General features: G+C 40.4%; 3 protein-coding genes across 4 annotated transcripts in view; 2 read left to right on the top strand and 1 right to left on the bottom strand.

The window, feature by feature from the left end:
- cse1l (CSE1 chromosome segregation 1-like (yeast)) overlaps window positions 1–16,432 on the bottom strand; it is a 287,251-nt gene that overhangs the window by 220,282 nt on the left and 50,537 nt on the right. The window lies entirely within an intron of this gene.
- Window positions 76–5,200, top strand: cdkn1a (cyclin-dependent kinase inhibitor 1A). 2 transcript variants are annotated; one of them, XM_044347990.1, is made up of 4 exons: window positions 76–472; window positions 2,544–2,822; window positions 3,008–3,461; window positions 3,552–5,200. In XM_044347990.1, exons 2-4 carry the CDS (start codon window positions 2,820–2,822, stop codon window positions 3,605–3,607), a joined length of 513 nt encoding a protein of 170 aa, XP_044203925.1. In that variant the 5' UTR covers window positions 76–472; window positions 2,544–2,819; the 3' UTR covers window positions 3,608–5,200. The 2 variants fall into 2 exon arrangements, with proteins under 2 accessions (XP_044203925.1, XP_044203926.1); XM_044347991.1 differs by lacking the exon at window positions 2,544–2,822.
- On the top strand, window positions 8,511–15,762 carry tmcc2 (transmembrane and coiled-coil domain family 2). Its single transcript, XM_044347950.1, has 5 exons — window positions 8,511–8,793; window positions 10,801–11,196; window positions 11,529–12,151; window positions 12,847–12,982; window positions 13,486–15,762. The coding sequence occupies exons 1-5, from the start codon at window positions 8,791–8,793 to the stop codon at window positions 13,783–13,785; spliced, it is 1,458 nt and encodes a 485-aa protein (XP_044203885.1). The 5' UTR covers window positions 8,511–8,790; the 3' UTR covers window positions 13,786–15,762.

The raw sequence follows: 16,432 nt of genomic DNA, 5'->3' as shown, positions 1-16,432 counted from the left end.
CAGGATCAGCCAATCAGACACAGAGTAGGGTGGGTCATGACTTCGCCGTCCTAGAAAAGTATGGCATCCGGGATACAAGTATAAGTCAAACCGAAGACGTACCGGACTGGGGTGGGCTATACATTCCGAGCTGGAAACTTTTCACGTGCGCTCGTGTGTTTACGGGGTCAAATCCACGTGTGTGAGCGAGCAGACCCCGCCTCTGCACGGGAGGAAGGTCCCCGCCCACGAGTTCATAAAAGTTTAGCCTGACAGTGTCTGTGAGAATACTTGGAGAAATAATCAAGTGAGTTGTGTTTGTCGCATTATTCCAGTGGCTCGAAAGACGAAGGCTGTTTTTACATTGGAGCTGGTGTGAAATCTGAAGTCAAAGAGCAACAAGGAGGCAAAAACAGACCGCTTTCATTCAAAAAGTTTGAAATAAGGAGGATTTTTTCTTTCGTATTGGAGTGGACTACAGTTGACTGAAAATGTAAGTAAAACTAATATTTTAAAGACATGTTTGCATTTGCCGAGTTATTGTAGTGTTTTTGTTGTTTGTAAACAACCATAAACAGCTTTTTCAAGTTATGTCTAATAGCTTGTAATATATATCATCATATTATTAGTATTCAGGATGTGTTTTCTTTAATTTATTCTCCATTATAGCCTACAAATGACTTGTTTAAGTAACTTTCAGCTTCAACCACCCAAATGACCCGAAATCATACAACACTGTGGGTTATACGTATCAACTTTCGAGTTTTCACTTTGTCATTCAAATTATCTTCCAAACTCATACAGACTTCATGTCAGTTATTTTTATGTGTGTGTGTTGTATGGTGACAGAGAGGGGGGTCGGCCAAGCTCCAGTGACAGCCGAGTTTGCACTTGACTAGCCGACACGAGCTCTGGGCTCACGTGGAGTGTAGTAAACTGGGCAGGGTCTTCGCTGGCAGTTCTCCGCCCGGAGCCCGAGCCTCAGCCGGTGCCTCAGCCGCACATGTTCTCCCGCTCCCGCCACAGCCTTGAATCACTCCTCCCCGCCCCGCCCGGCTCTCTTCCGTCACATCCCGTGAGGTGGAGAAAGTAAAAGAGAAGGGAGGGAGGGTGTGAGGGGGTCATGTTGTGAGTCAGCAGTGTCCCCCACACCTACGCACCCCCACACCCCCCAAAAAATTAAACTTTCTACTCCACTTCATCCAGCAGAATTGATTAAATTTTTGATCAGATTTGATCAGATTCCTCGCAAATGAAGGAGCCTCACCTGACCTTAGGTTCACAGTTATGTAACAGTGGGTGGGGAGGTGACGATGAACTCAGCAAAAAGAGAAATGGTCTTCTATAAAATTAAAGATTTTCTTATGTTGATTATATTGATTACTTTTTTCCCCCCTATAATATCCCGAAGTTTCTCAAGGGGTCCCAGATGTTCCCCAGACCCCATTTAGTAAACTGGTGGCAGAACCTCAGTCAGAGTAGTGTTTGACTTTGATTTTTGACTGTGAAAAGTCATTTTAAATGAACAAATATTAAATACTACACTTCTTCCATGTATTCATTCCTGTAATAAATAGTAATAACAGCATACAAATAATATAAAAACGCTGATTGTGCCATTTTTAGACACCAATAAATAATGATGAACAGATAAAAGACAAATTGGTGAACTGAAAGCTTGATTTTGATATCAGTGTAATTCTGAAATGAGAAAAATATCTGCTCCAATCATAATACAACTTGTTCACATTTAGTCTTATCATTGAAAAAATGTTCTTGAAAGAAGAATCTCATATTTGTTGCCACTTCCGAGACAAAACTGCTGAACTGTGTTGCAGTAAGTTGCAGTTTATAGGTAGTTTATTTATTTTAAGTGTGTCGAGCTGAAAACGAATGGAGTGACTATTCTGGAAAAATGCCACATTACATGACCTCAGACTAGCCAGCTTCGCTCTGCTCTTTGGCCAAGTCACATGATTCAACAAGACCTATTGGACCAGATTCTCATTCAGATTTTTCTATTTTTAAAAACAAATTGGCAGAGATCCTTTTGGAGATTACAGTAAAACCACGTTTTACTGTCAAAAGGTTTGTGTGTCTGACTGTTAATGCGGCTGATAAATTAACAGCTTGTTGTTATTTGTACATTTTAGTGTTTGCTGACAGAATTGCTTTGCATTTTCTGTCAGCTCAGCTTTAGTTTAAAACCAGAACAGTTTCAGTACTCACAGTAGATGAATATTCATCTATTTAATCAGCAATATCAAACTTCATTAGTGTCTCTAATATTATTACGACTCTAATTACAATGACCTCTCCTGTCCTGCAGTGCTTTAGCAGGATAATTAGGCAGGGCTGGTACAGCTTTCTCTTGATTGTTCCCTGAAATGGGAATCCTGCCCAGCCCTTCCCGGATGACCATAATGACTTATTATTCCCCAGAGAGACAGCTGATTCCTTCCTGTAGCTTTTACAGTAAAGTGCTTTACCCTAACACACATAGTTCAGTATCCTAATGTGATCATGGTGAAAGATTTAATTACTAAAAATCCTCCTCCCGTCAGATCCTCATCAATGAACTGCTCCGAACAGTATGAGCTGCATGACTGTCTGTAGATAGTCTGACGGGGCCACCTGCTGGCGACTCTGTGTGCTGGCAGTGGTCACAACTGGTGCCGAGGACTTGTCCTTACATGTCTGTCTGAGTTATGTCCAGGCATGTACCAGTAGGAGGGCTCAGTGAGTCACTGGCTGCTCTCTGTCTTATAAAAAGCTCCCCAGTGACATCAGTCTGAGATGCTCTGTAATGCTCACTGAGGGAGCTTTAACTGCTTAGAACAATGGTAAGGCTTTTTTCTACTTTAAAAGTTTGAGGCGTTAATTAATTTATGTTAAATGTTTTGAGTTTTGAGTTTGGTAAGGAGTTGTAGCATTGATTGGAGTGCATATTTTTGCAACTAACATGTTTTTTTGTCAGCTTTTTCCTCAAATAACCTCTGTTCCTTCCTCTTCATTTGTGTCTTTACAGTGTAGAATGATGGCTACTCACAAGCGGATCCTGAGCACCATGGGGAACGGCCCCACACGGCGAAACCTGTTTGGCCCTGTCGACAGAGAGCAGCTGCAGGTGGAGTACCAGGCTGCGCTGCGCAAAGACCTGGAGGAGGCTTCGCTACGCTGGGGCTTCGACTTTGTCTCGGATAAGCCTCTGGAGAGCAGCGATTTCCAATGGGAGGGCATCCCGGGTACCAAGGTGCCACTGCTCTACCGATCCTGTATGCTTGGTCTGGGAAAGGCGGAAGGTCAGAGGGCAGCAGAGGTGAAGGTTTCCCCTAAAGCAGCAAAAGTGGGGCCATCACAGAACGAGAAGGAGAACATCCCACTCAGCCCAGAAAGACGTGTACTCAAGCTGGAAAACCTGGAGAAAACACCTGAGAAAAGAGAGAACACAGGACTCAAGAGGAAACAGACAAACATTACAGGTACATATACAGATGTTCTAACTATGAATAAGTAGAGTTGTGGTTTCACTTGGATCTGCTTGCTAAATATCTTCTTCTGTATCCCTACAGATTTCTATCAGGCTAAAAGAAGAGTAGTGGGTATGCCACGCAAATCCGGCGAGTGATTTCCGGTGCAGTTTGCTGAAAAAGTGCCAACCACGCAAACAGTACAACGCTCAGGAAATACAACGTTCTGCACAGACTCTGCACAGTCACTCACCAGGAGGTCAAAAACAGAAGGGGACCTCCAGCTACACACAGGCATCATTACTATAAGGTTAATTAGGGTACTGTATTCACTCTGAGGGGGTTGGTGTTTTCCCACGTGGTAAGAAGGGGGACATCCGAGCAGAGAAGATTAACGGTAATCTCTCGAATCAGTGGATTTATACTCATTTGGATCAAGGGGATGCCAAAGTGTCGACTAACATTTCCTACTGTACATTCCACAGTGCTGAAAACGCGGTCACGTCCCTGCGTCTGGACATCTCCGCTTTGTAGAGACTCTGTGCCTCTTGCAGTGCCGAGATACCACGGACAAACACATTACTGTATACACTTGAAACACATGATGTGTCGGTTTAAAATCGTTCTGTTTTACAGGGAAATCAAGGAATGCCTGTGAGAAAATGAGAGAAAATGGTAGAGAATGGATGAAGCCCTTTGGCTCCTTTTGTTGAATCCACTGTTGTGTTTTTTTTTTTTTTTACAGCGTTTTTTCTTTATGTGTATCATGTGGGCAAGGAGTCATCTTTAAGTGTTTTGGGTTTTTTTACAAGCACTTCCTGTCCAAAGTGTATTATACTTTATATATCCTGATGTACAATCATGTTCTATCTACCAACATGTGCTCATATGAAAATGCTTGAAGAGTTCTGACATCCTGTACATGCAGTTGCTTTGCTTAGATTATAAAAGACAGAAGTGCCATCATGTCCTCTTCCAGCCCTCCCATCGACTGCATTTTGATTGATTTTCAAAGCAGATCTCCACAAGTGCCCTGTCCAAACTCTGACATGTGTACAGCACCAGATTGTAGGTTAGGAGTGTAGCACAAGGTCTTTGAAACACTTAAAAAAAAAACACTTATATTTAGATTTTTATATCAGAGATTTATCTATAGAGTTTAATACAGCACTGTTAAGTAGCATTACCATAAAAACACTGCAGTATTGCACATACAAATGATAGGTGGTGTACTCTGAACACCCAGTATCAAGAGCCTTTTACGGCACTTGTTTCGGTATTTTGAAGCTCCATAAAAGACAATCGGTCAAAAGTGTTCTCAAAAGTAAATGTATTAAGCTAAAGCAAAGTGCTTTATTCTTTTCTATTTGAAAGCATTAGTGCAATTTAATAGAAAATGTGTTATTATCTGCCTCAAAGCAAATTATATGTTTCTTCATGACACTTATTTATGTCTATGTAGGCAAATCCTGCTGCTATGGGTAATCTGCATGGGTGTCGAACAAGGTCACTGTAATGCTAATCCTTATGATCTGACATGCGAAGCTAAGATAACGACAGCATTACCCCAAACGATGAATGAATGCACTTCTGTTTATAGATGCTTGTGCACAGGTGCGTCATGTTGTTTTATGTCAGAAACTACAAATGAAAAAATCTATCCTTATTTATTGTGAGATACTACGCCTTATGTTAATTTAGTTTTTGTTGTTTAATTATTATGAGAATTCCAATAAAAAGATTAAAAGAAAGTTTCCTGTGAAAGTTTTGGTTCATTTTTTGATCACTCTTGTCATGCAAGTGAGCGTGTGTTTGTTTGTGAGAGAGAAAGAATGATGAATAAACTGATAAAAAGTATGTGAAATAGTCATAAAGAGTAAATTTTGCTGTTCATTACAAAACAATAGCACCTTTTCACAGGCTGAAGGTCTCGTATATGAGAATATAAACCTGTACTAGTTGTTTAGTGTTGGAAGAAGTATTCTATACAACATCAAAATATACTATCTATATATACTACATCATACAGGTTGAATGGGGCCGCTGTCAGTGTTGTATTGTTATTTATTATATTACTGTATTGTTACTGATGCACTAACATGTAAGCAGCATTTTGATCTTGTAGTTAGATCTTATGCCCTTGTCTACTTCCAGTTGTTTCCTACTGTAATTTATAAAAATAGAAACTACTGGAGAATTTGTTCCACAGCGCTTTTGAGTCACTGTCCTCTAATGCTTGATTGTTTTGCCTCACTTGTAAATCCCTTTGGATTAAAGCGCCTGCCAAATGACAAAATGTGGATGCAAATCTATAAAAAGGCATGACATTTCTAAATTCATTAAAAGAAATGTAAAAACCTTTTGAAAAACTTAATCTGAACAGTATCTGTAGCATAAATGTGGAGTAAAAAGTACATGATTTGCCTCTGAAATGAAAGAAATGAGTAGAAATACAAAGTGGCATAAAATAAAAGTAGTCAAATAAAATACAAGTACATACTTGAGTAAACTGGCAGTAGTGAGGTTACACCTGGCCGACAGCCAGTCAACAGATGCCAGAGTAACGTGACACCTACTTACTTTCAGCCAGCTGCATTCAGGACCAGTTGTAATCAAGACACAGAGGATTATGTGACGCAAATCGGTAGTTTTGGCCTTGGAATTGGGTCAGTAGTAACACCTAAAATCCCACAAGTAGACTGGTTGGACTCTGGATGCTGGTGGGTCATAAACTCGAAGGACTCCACATGAAATATTTCTTCATGTTGTGTCAGAGTTCAGTGGAGAGTTAAGCTTTATACATCCTGGACTTGACCCTTTGACCACCTGACAATCCTGTATGTGTGCCCATTGTGTGAACATCAATTAACTCTGTACCACTTGTGCTTTGTATACTAAGTATACTTGTACTAAGTGTGTGTTCGCTGGGCAACACCCAGGTGTGAGTGTGTGGTTTTGTGTAACATTCCTTCTGTCTGGGCTTAGCTGTGAAGAACGACCGAAATGTTCAAACCACAGAAAGCTTGTTTGAAGAAAATGAAGGGAAACAGGAGTGTGGCATAAAAGAAATTCCAGGTTATCAAGTGAACAGTTAAAATGGATTAATAAATATGGGCTAAAATATTATAAAAAGATACGATGCATGGTATATTTTTGTAGTAATTATTAGAAGCTTTTTTATCCCTAAACATCCACTTGAGCTGTGGTGAAAAGTAGCTAAGTACAATTACATTTACAAGTACAATTTTGCTGATTAAGATCTTTCATACAAAACCAATCAGCTTCCATGTTATAGATTAAACTACCCAACAATACATGAAGAAATTGAAATGAGCTCCATTTCCAACAGTAAAATGCTTCTTGTACATTCATACCTCATTAAAAAGTACAACTGAATCACTTAATAAAACCTATTTGTGTAATAGTGGCTATGTAGTGACTTGTAGGAATTGTGCTGTGAATGTGTAGTTTATGTATAACTCAAGATATACCAGTAGAGTCCTGTAGCAAAACAATATTTCCAGTAGTAATCAAGCAGAGAGTTTTGCTACTTGGTGTTAGTAGTGAATAAGTTTGTGTAAGTTTGCTTGTATAGTGAATATGTAGTCACAACACTACAACAAGACTATGTTTTAAGTAGTGATCTTTATTATTAGGTTGTTTATGTAGTTAGTTACTAGTCATAAACTCTGACAAGTTTTATTTCTAGAAGCTATATAAACATTTTGGAGAAAACATGGTAATCATGTTTATTGTTCAATACAAAATACAGACAATCAGACACTTTAAAATGTAACTTTTTTTTATAGCCAAAGCAAAAGTATCTCATTTGGGACATGCTTAACATAATATTTGTGGCAATGAGAGAGAATAACTGCATCATTAATAATAAAGTATTACATAGTATAGCAATATAGAAATAGATAGAGCATATCAAGTCAAGTATATTTTATTTATATAGTGCCAAATCACAACAGAAGTTATCTCATGACACTTTTCATATAAAGCAGGTCTAGACTGTACTCTTTAATTTACAGAAACCGGAAAAACTCTGCTTTAACGGAAAGAAACCTCGAGCAGAACCAGGCTCTAGATGGGCGGCCATCAGCCTGGACTGATTGGGTTGAGAGAGAAAAAGAGAGACAGCGATGCACAGCAACAACAATAACAACAATAACAAATATAATAATAGAAATATGACTAATAATAATAATTCATGTGTCTACATAGCAAGTACTTTTACTTTTATTACTTTACTTTAAGTACATTCTTCATGATTATACTGCTGTATTTTTACTTAAGCATGATATTGCAAAATTTGCACTGCTGAATTGATACTTTTACTTTAGTAAAACATTTCAATACTTCCACCAATACACTTAAGTGCCTGGAATTTGATTTTTTATGCCACACCCTCCCATGGAAGCCATATTTTTTTCATCTTTTCAGTTTATTTGAGGTTTGCCTTTACTTAGATGATGACAGCTTGTTTTCATGTCTGTCTGGTGGGTATCCCTCCACACACACACACACACACACACACACACACACACACACACACACACACACACACACACACTAACATGCACAAGTCAGCTCAAACTGAGATCTGAAGCTTTCAAATAGCCCTAATTTGCTCAATCAGGCTTCTGTTGTTGTGATACCACACTCATCCTTTCTTTGTGAGGAGCAGCGAAGGGAAATGAAGAGAGTGAGTCAGTGTTCAGACAAGACACTGTGTATTTTGGCAGCACATCACTGCAGCCCCACATCAGCGCACACTGAGTATATGTGTTTGTATTGAGGGGTTTAGGGGGGGATGAAGAGGGGGCCCTAGCTGCCAAAGGCCCCTTCTGTGTCCCCCTCCCTCCCTCTCTGCTCTGGCCTCAACAGCACAGAGGCACCTGCACGCCTGCGCTAAACTCTCCCATGCCTCCCTCCCCCCCCCCCTCCCGCCCATTTCCCTCCATCATCTGTCCCTTAGCTCCCACATCCATTATAGGGCAGGACAGCTAGCGTTTGCATTTAGACTGAGAGAGAGAGAGAGGTAGGGGAGTGAAAGAGAGGGAGGCGGAGGGAGCATATGACACAAAGGAGAGAGAGAGAGAGAGAGAAAGAGAGAGAGGGAGTGGGAGGCTGCAGATATCGATGGTATTAACAATGGAGCATTAGGATCCGGTGAGGTGATAGTCAGCCAGACAACGGCTGAGGGTAAAGATATTTGAGGAGGGGGGCTCCTCCTCGGTGTGCACAGGGGGGAGGAGGGAGGAGGAGGAGGTGGAGGAGGATGGGCCTCGAACACAGACTTGCAATGGCACTGCAAAAATTGGATTAAAGCAGTATGGTAACGTTTCTAATTTAATTTATCGCTGTGCTGGCTTGTGTCTCATCCTCATGTGTCCGCATCCTCGCTTGTTGACATCCATCGACCATGTCTCTCATGTGTGTGTGTGTGTGTGTGTGTGTGTCTCCCGCCGAGTGAGCGGCACAGACGTATATCCTGCGTGTGTGTGTGTGTCCTCTCGTTTCTGTGCCATACACATCTGTCACCTCCATCTTCATCACAGCCCTGCTTCTCCTCCGACGTCCAGAAGCCTTTATTCATCACCCTGTGCTTTTGTTTTTTAAAGGCACCCTTTAAATTGGAGCATCAGCCATTGCTGTGTTGTCTCTGTTGTGTTTTCATCCCTTCACTTACGAGACATCGCTTGTAGCTGCTGCATAAGCATCTCTGACAATATCAGGGGACGATTAACCACCAGGGACTACAGTCATCTGTTTTTTTTTCTTTTCCATTACGATGCGATTGTAACCTACTTTATTAAAAAAAAAAAACACCGCCTGGTTTGCTTCGCTCTGGCTGATTCATATGATGGCACAGGGAGCTACAGTATGCGCTCATCCTATCACACTGTCACGCAAATAAATACTAATAAATCCCTGCGCCGTCCCGTCCAGAGAAATTAGAACAGCGCTATGAGATGTTTGGTGTCATGTGTCCGCCTGAGCTCATGTTTGCAGGGTCTGATTACAGTGTTTTGACGTCAGGCAGAGGGGTCATTAACAAACCCGCCATCTGCCAACCAAGCTAGACATATAAAATGTAGTACTGACCAGGGGATCCCCTCATGCGTCAATATGTCAGCAGAGGGCTCATTGTTTAAAAGGATTACAACCTGGTGTTTTTCTAACAGCTACAAACTGATCCAGATGATATAAGAATTTGTTTCTATCTTTACATGATGAACATTTACACAAAATATCATCATCATCATCATCATCATCATCATCATCATCATCTACATTGTCATAAAGATGCTTTAAAATAATTAGTTTGTGGTGAAGATGAGTGTCTGAGGCTCTGCTGAGCAGGAAGCAGCATAATTATGTATCATCTAATTAATGCATGATGGCCTTTCTGTGTACTCTCTGATTCCTCCATCAAATCAATTATAGGCATTACCACCAGCAGAGGAAAGTAACTAACTGCAAGTTATTTTTATGTGCTCTTTTTCCTTAATGTAATCAGTAATTCTACTTTAGCTTGAGAGGATATTTGGCTAATTCTTTATGTCAACTTTATGTTATCTTCCAAAAAAAACCTCTTTCTTCTGAGTTCTGAGAATATAATTTTTGGAGGTTTTGTGTTGAGTTTATCAACATTTTCCTTGAAAACACTGTGTCAATTTATTATTGGAATCTTTAATCTTCATATATATTGAATTGTATGTTTGTCTGTGGACACATTTCTCATTTTTGCATATTCACCTGGCCTGCTGTGCTCTGATCAAAAGGCTCTCTGGGTTACATTAGCAGGTGAATGAAACAAAATAATTGGAAGTGTACCAACTGAACTCTTTATCAACAGTATTTTCCCTGTAATTAGTTCCAAATCATCAAGTTTTTTTATAGGAAACTTCTGGAATTTTTTAAAAAGAAATTGTAGACTCTTAAAATAAAGTAATACTGATATTTGACATATCGCCTAACTATTTTTAAAAAGCCTAAAATTACAGAGGCGCCGCCAGATGCAAGACAGGCCACCAGATGGATATTCTGTCTAAACTTGAGATTAACTTCTTTTCCCACATAACCCAATCTGTGAGGAAAGGAGGTTTTAGGAAGAAAAGCCAAATAATTACCGTCAGTTATATTCAGGACGCCACACTGGCCCTTTCACTGTGCCAGAATAATCTTCAAAAGAGCTTCCTTTGTAGTTTTACTTGAGTAGATTTCAATACAAGCAGTGTGTCTTCTATTTGAGTAATTCATGTTAACAGTACTTCATCTGGAGTAGCTGCAGTACTCTTTCCATCCCTGATAACCTCCTCCTGCCCTCTCGTCCCCTCAGCTGGACAAGAGCGAGGTGTCAACTCTAGGCGTACCCTCCACCACCAGCCATGGAGGTTCTGACAGTAACATCAGTGCGGATGGAGCCGGGACAGTGTCTGGGATCATGGCCGGGGGTGCTGAGGGTTCAGTGGCTGGCGAGCCGCAGCGGACGCGTGCTGCTCTGGAGCACCTGCAGCAGAAGATCCTGAAGGTCACCGAGCAGATTCGTGTGGAGCAGGAGGCCCGCGACGACAACGTTGCCGAGTACCTGAAGTTGGCCCACAACGCAGACAAACAGCAGGCGTCCAGGATCAAGCAAGTGTTTGAGAAGAAGAACCAGAAGTCAGCGCAGACCATCGCACATTTGCACAAAAAATTGGAGCACTATCACAAGAAGCTAAAGGAGATAGAACAGGTAAGTGTGTACATGCAGTTAGTTTCCATATAACCCTGGTGATACCTTTATGTGGAGCTGTTTTTGTACTGTGACTGTTTTGAATAATTATCTCATGACTGACTCAAAGAAGTGCTCTATCGTTGTGAGGACAGACCAAATATAGACTGATGATTCTCATCTCCTGACACTTATTTAAACCAACGCATCATCCCGTGTCTCACCTAACTCTCTACAGGACCTGCTTTCCTCATCTATCTTCCTAAAGTTCTCTCCCGTAAACCTAATCACCTCTCTCCTACCTTTGAGATCCTCCACTTCTCTGCTTCCTCATTTCTCTTCCCTCTCTACAGAATGGACCGGCCCGGCAGCCTAAGGATGTCCTGCGGGACATGCAGCAAGGATTAAAAGACGTAGGGGCGAATGTTCGTGCTGGGATAAGTGGTTTTGGAGGTGGAGTAGTTGAAGGGGTCAAAGGTGGAGTGTCTGCCCTCACCCACACTGCCGTGGTCTCCAAGCCGAGAGAGTTTGCCAGTCTTATCAGGAACAAGTTTGGCAGCGCAGATAACATCGCTCACCTAAAGGACACGCTCGAGGACGGAGTCGGGGGCCACTCTGACGACACCCCCACACCCCGTGCCCTGAGTGGAAGTGCCACACTGGTCTCAAGCCCCAAGTACGGCAGTGACGACGAGTGCTCAAGCGCCACGTCCGGCTCCGGAGCAGGTAGTAACTCTGGTGGTGCCGGAGTAGGAGGAGGAGGGGGGATGTTAGGGCCAACAATGGGGAGTCCCAGACTGGACGGGCACCACCACCACCACCATCATGTGCATAGCTCCTGGGACTCTCTACTTGAGGGCCTGCAGGAGATCAAGGCCAGCCAGGCGCACATGGAGGACGCTATCGAGGACATGAAGGGTCAGCTGCAGAGCGACTACTCCTACATGTCACAGTGCCTGCAAGAGGAAAGATACAGGTACGGACCCCCCCCCAAAAAAACATTGACAGTTACAAGCTATTCAAAGCATCTATGTACAGTATCGTCCTCACAATGTAGTTCACTTAAAGGGTAAGGACGTTTTTGTTACTGTCAACAAATCCAAAGAAACCAATCCAAAACTGACAATACTGTAGTCTGTCTCTCAATACTTTCCGCCTTCAGGACCCCATTCATGGCTTTAAGACCCAAGCTCATTTGCTCCTACTGAAGATCTTTAAAAACAAGTCACCAATATATACTTTTAAAAAAGCAATATAATTTCCTAAAACACCTGGGCACTGCAGTTTTAAGAAAATTTTATTTGGAACAGGATCAGATCTCAATGCGTCCCCAATGCATCTTGGGTGCATTCACACCTGTACTTAGAGCTGTTCACATGTGATTGGATCACTTGAGACACATGTTAATGCCAGGTGTAAACGGGGCCTTAGACATGAATTTAGTGCACTAGTGAGTATTTATGGTATCAGGACAGTATATGTGCTAACGACTCAAAATACACAATAATGCTCATGCTCATTGTAATGAAGGAGCATGTTTTTAATTATTTTTGGACAATAATAAAAGTTCATCTATGGACATTATGTAAAAGTTGAAGTTTTATTTCTCTGCGATCCTTTGCATTTTAAAATTTTAAGGATCTTTGTGTGTGTTTGGTTTTGTATATTCAGGTATGAACGACTTGAAGAGCAGCTGAATGACTTAACAGAGCTGCACCAGAATGAGATGACCAACCTTAAACAGGAACTTGCCAGCATGGAGGAAAAAGTGGCGTACCAGTCCTATGAGAGGGCAAGAGACATTCAGGTAAAAAAACCCTAAAAAACCCCCAATATTACTGGAGTCATTAAAGCCCCTGAAAACTTGAATTCATATCTGATTTGTTTTCTCTATGATATTTAATATTTAGACTAAATAAAAAAAAACATCTTTAAGTATTATTTGTCAAGAGTTTAATGCTTAAAAACTCAGCTGGATTGTGTAGGTGTGGTTTAATGAGGTTTGATCCTGATTGGTGCATGGAAATATGTGACATCACAGTTTTCCAACAGAGCCCCACCCACTTCGAACCACTGAGAGGAGCACAGACAAAAACACAAATACAAAGACACAATATCTCTCATGTGAAATAACCAAAACTCTCTTAACTTTGAAAGAAAATAGCACATTCATGTTGGACCCCATCACTCACAGTAAGAGGTTGATCAAGAAAATAAAATTTCAGGGTCTTTAATTGAAGCTATTGTGGAAATAAATCAGCCTGTGTGGTCACTCTTTGTGTCCGGGTCTCTGGGTTTGTGTAAATACAGGAGGCTGTGGAGTCTTGCCTGACCCGCATCACCAAGCTGGAGCTGCAGCAGCAACAGCAACAGGTGGTCCAGCTGGAGGGGGTGGAGAACGCCAACGCTCGAGCTCTGCTGGGGAAACTCATTAACGTCATCCTGGGGCTCATGGCCGTGCTGCTGGTCTTCGTCTCCACCCTGGCCAACTTCATCACCCCACTGATGAAGACCCGAGCCCGGGTCGCCGCCACCGTCCTGCTGACCTTGCTGCTGTTCATCCTGTGGAAGCAGTGGGACTTTGTAGAGCCGTGGCTGCTGCCCAGCTGAGCTCCCTGAGAGACTCCAGAGGGACCAGAGCAGAGAATCAGAAGCTGGATTCACCACTAAGGATTCAGACTGAAATAGAACGAGAGCCACTGCACTTTTTCTAGGCTGGCAGAGGACTACACACGGCACTTTTGCTTGAGGAGCGGACAGGAGCGTTGAGAGGCGTTTACAGATGACAAAGAACTGAAATTTCTCTGCTTGCCAAGTGACAAATGACATCATCTCATCGGTGTTGATGACCAATCATTGATCGCATTGCTGTCACCAAAAACTTTCTTGCAAGAAATCTTTCGGATCGTCTTTTTCTAATTATTTATGATACATGAATTACAAGGACCAGAGCAACTTATAAAGACTGTAAAAATGCTGATCATGTTCGCTGTAACCTTCATGTTGAAGCTATAATACATTTGAGAGGAAAAAGTTTTTTTTTTTCATGAATGTTATGTGCTCATGCATGTCCTCATATGTGCACTGAGATGCATCTAGCTGGCATGAGTTAACATTTCATTAATGACAAACTGAATCTTCTATAACTGCCATTTTGTTGTCAGAAACACAGTGCAGATATGTTCGTTGTATCTCAACTCGGTGTCATTCCTGGTTTGTCTCACAATCTCCTCTGGTGTTGAAGCTGTGACAGTTTTAGACACGTTTTTCTTTCTGTTTTTTTCTTTTTTAAGTCGAATGAACTCTTTTCAAAAGTTAAAATTCATCATAATTATTCAACAATGTAAAATCTGTTCTGTCCATAAATGCTATTTCATAAGCACTATTGTAGAACTGCTACTACCCACAGTGTCAAATTAACTGGCATGTCAAATTGTATCAAAGTTTATATCCAGTTTGCAAAAAATAATTATTGCTGTTTTATTAAACAATGTAAGAAATAAATGATTTCTTATATTAGGCTGATTTTGAATATATGCTTATCTTTCTTTACTGAGACAGAACTTTCTGATTGAAATGTTTTTAGACTGAGATGACTGCATCTTAAAACTTAAAACTGTAAATAATGGCGCCACTTTTTTAATAAGGCATCCTTTATAAAGGGTCTATAAGTTGTAATTAATGGCTGTATTAATAGTTAATAAATAGTTTACCAAAGCTATGGTAAGTTATAAGACATTAATAAGGGATCTGATCCAAAATCCCAACATTTATTTCACAACCTGGCGACCCAAATTTTTCTTTTATTAATGTTTTATTATTACTCTAGAAAATATTAGTAAATGATTTATTAGTATTAATAAAGCAAATGGTAGACCCGATTAAACCCTTTACAAGGAGTTCCTTACTAGAGAGCGGTACTGAAATAATAATAATAGTTTAAAAGCTGAAACTTTTTACAGCTTCACTTCTTACGATAAAATGATAATAAAATAACTGAAAATTGAACACGTTTAATATGTTCAAGTAATATCATCAACATGAATCTGCATGACTTTACAGCTGCTCTTTGAAATAGAAACACATTAATCTTTAAGTGCAATTGATCATATTTAATTGCAAATTACATAAAAGCACATTTATAATGACAAGTTTATTATTGTGTTTCATCTGGTTTTGCCTTAGATTTCTGCTGGCAAAAGGCCAATCTTTAAGTTTTTAGTCTTGACAGAACTTTTAGCTGAGAACACAATGCTGCTTTTGTGCTTATACAGTTTAATTGTTCTTATGTAACGTTTGCTGAACAGTGGCCACTGCAGCTAGAAACGATGATATGGGATCATGCTAAATGCCAATCGCTAAAATGCTAAACTATTGTAACAGTAGCAGAGAAAGTCAGCAACTGACTTTATTATACAGCAGTAATTACCTCACATTTGCTAATTAGCCACCATAAGCTACCAAGTAAGTGTATTGAACCGAACAATGGTGCATTTAATTGCATGAAGATGACTTTCAATTTGTAAATGGAGGAATGTGTTTACACAGTCTCACTTTAAAGATAATAGCAGTCCCATAATTTACCAACAGAAGTAATTAATAAAATCTTAAAAGCAATACTTTGTGGTTTATGTCACACTCTCCATCTGTTGTTGCTTTATATGTTTTCAATCAAATGCATTCAGGACTGTTAGATGAAGAGATTTACAGTATATATATAAAAAAAACTCATCATGGTACATCAATGAAAAAAGGGAATGGAGGACCAGTTCACTGCAGTGCGGAGAAATAATCTTCAGAGATTATTTACATTTAATGCCCTCTCATCAGCAGCATCTTGGTCTGAACCAGATTACATTTATTCTAGGTTTCAAATCTTTAAGACAGCATCAGAGAAGCAGAATTAATAGGAGGCTTCAGATCAGCTGCTAATCCTGTGGATTATTTCAGTTCTACTTTACAATGTCTGCCTCAGTTATGAAGCTAAACTTGTGAAAAGATGATTGCCAACACATTTTTTTCTATTCATGTAGATTGAAGATGTATGTAACCATCTTTAACATTATTGACACAGATGTTGCCAGTGAAGCAATTTACAAAATGCTCATAACCTGAACGAACCCTCCTACATCTTTTTTGACATTTTGATTAAGTAAAAATACCGAGAAGTATCTGAGATAAAATGAACACTCATGTTTTCGAGAAGTTAATCCCTTAAAAATGAATACAACACACAAAAAAAATTTCAATTTTGTTT

Source organism: Thunnus albacares, chromosome 4, assembly GCF_914725855.1.
Source record: "Thunnus albacares chromosome 4, fThuAlb1.1, whole genome shotgun sequence".
NCBI lineage: Eukaryota > Metazoa > Chordata > Actinopteri > Scombriformes > Scombridae > Thunnus > Thunnus albacares.
Note: the sequence above shows the minus strand (reverse complement) of the source record. Positions and strands in the feature narration are given on the sequence as shown.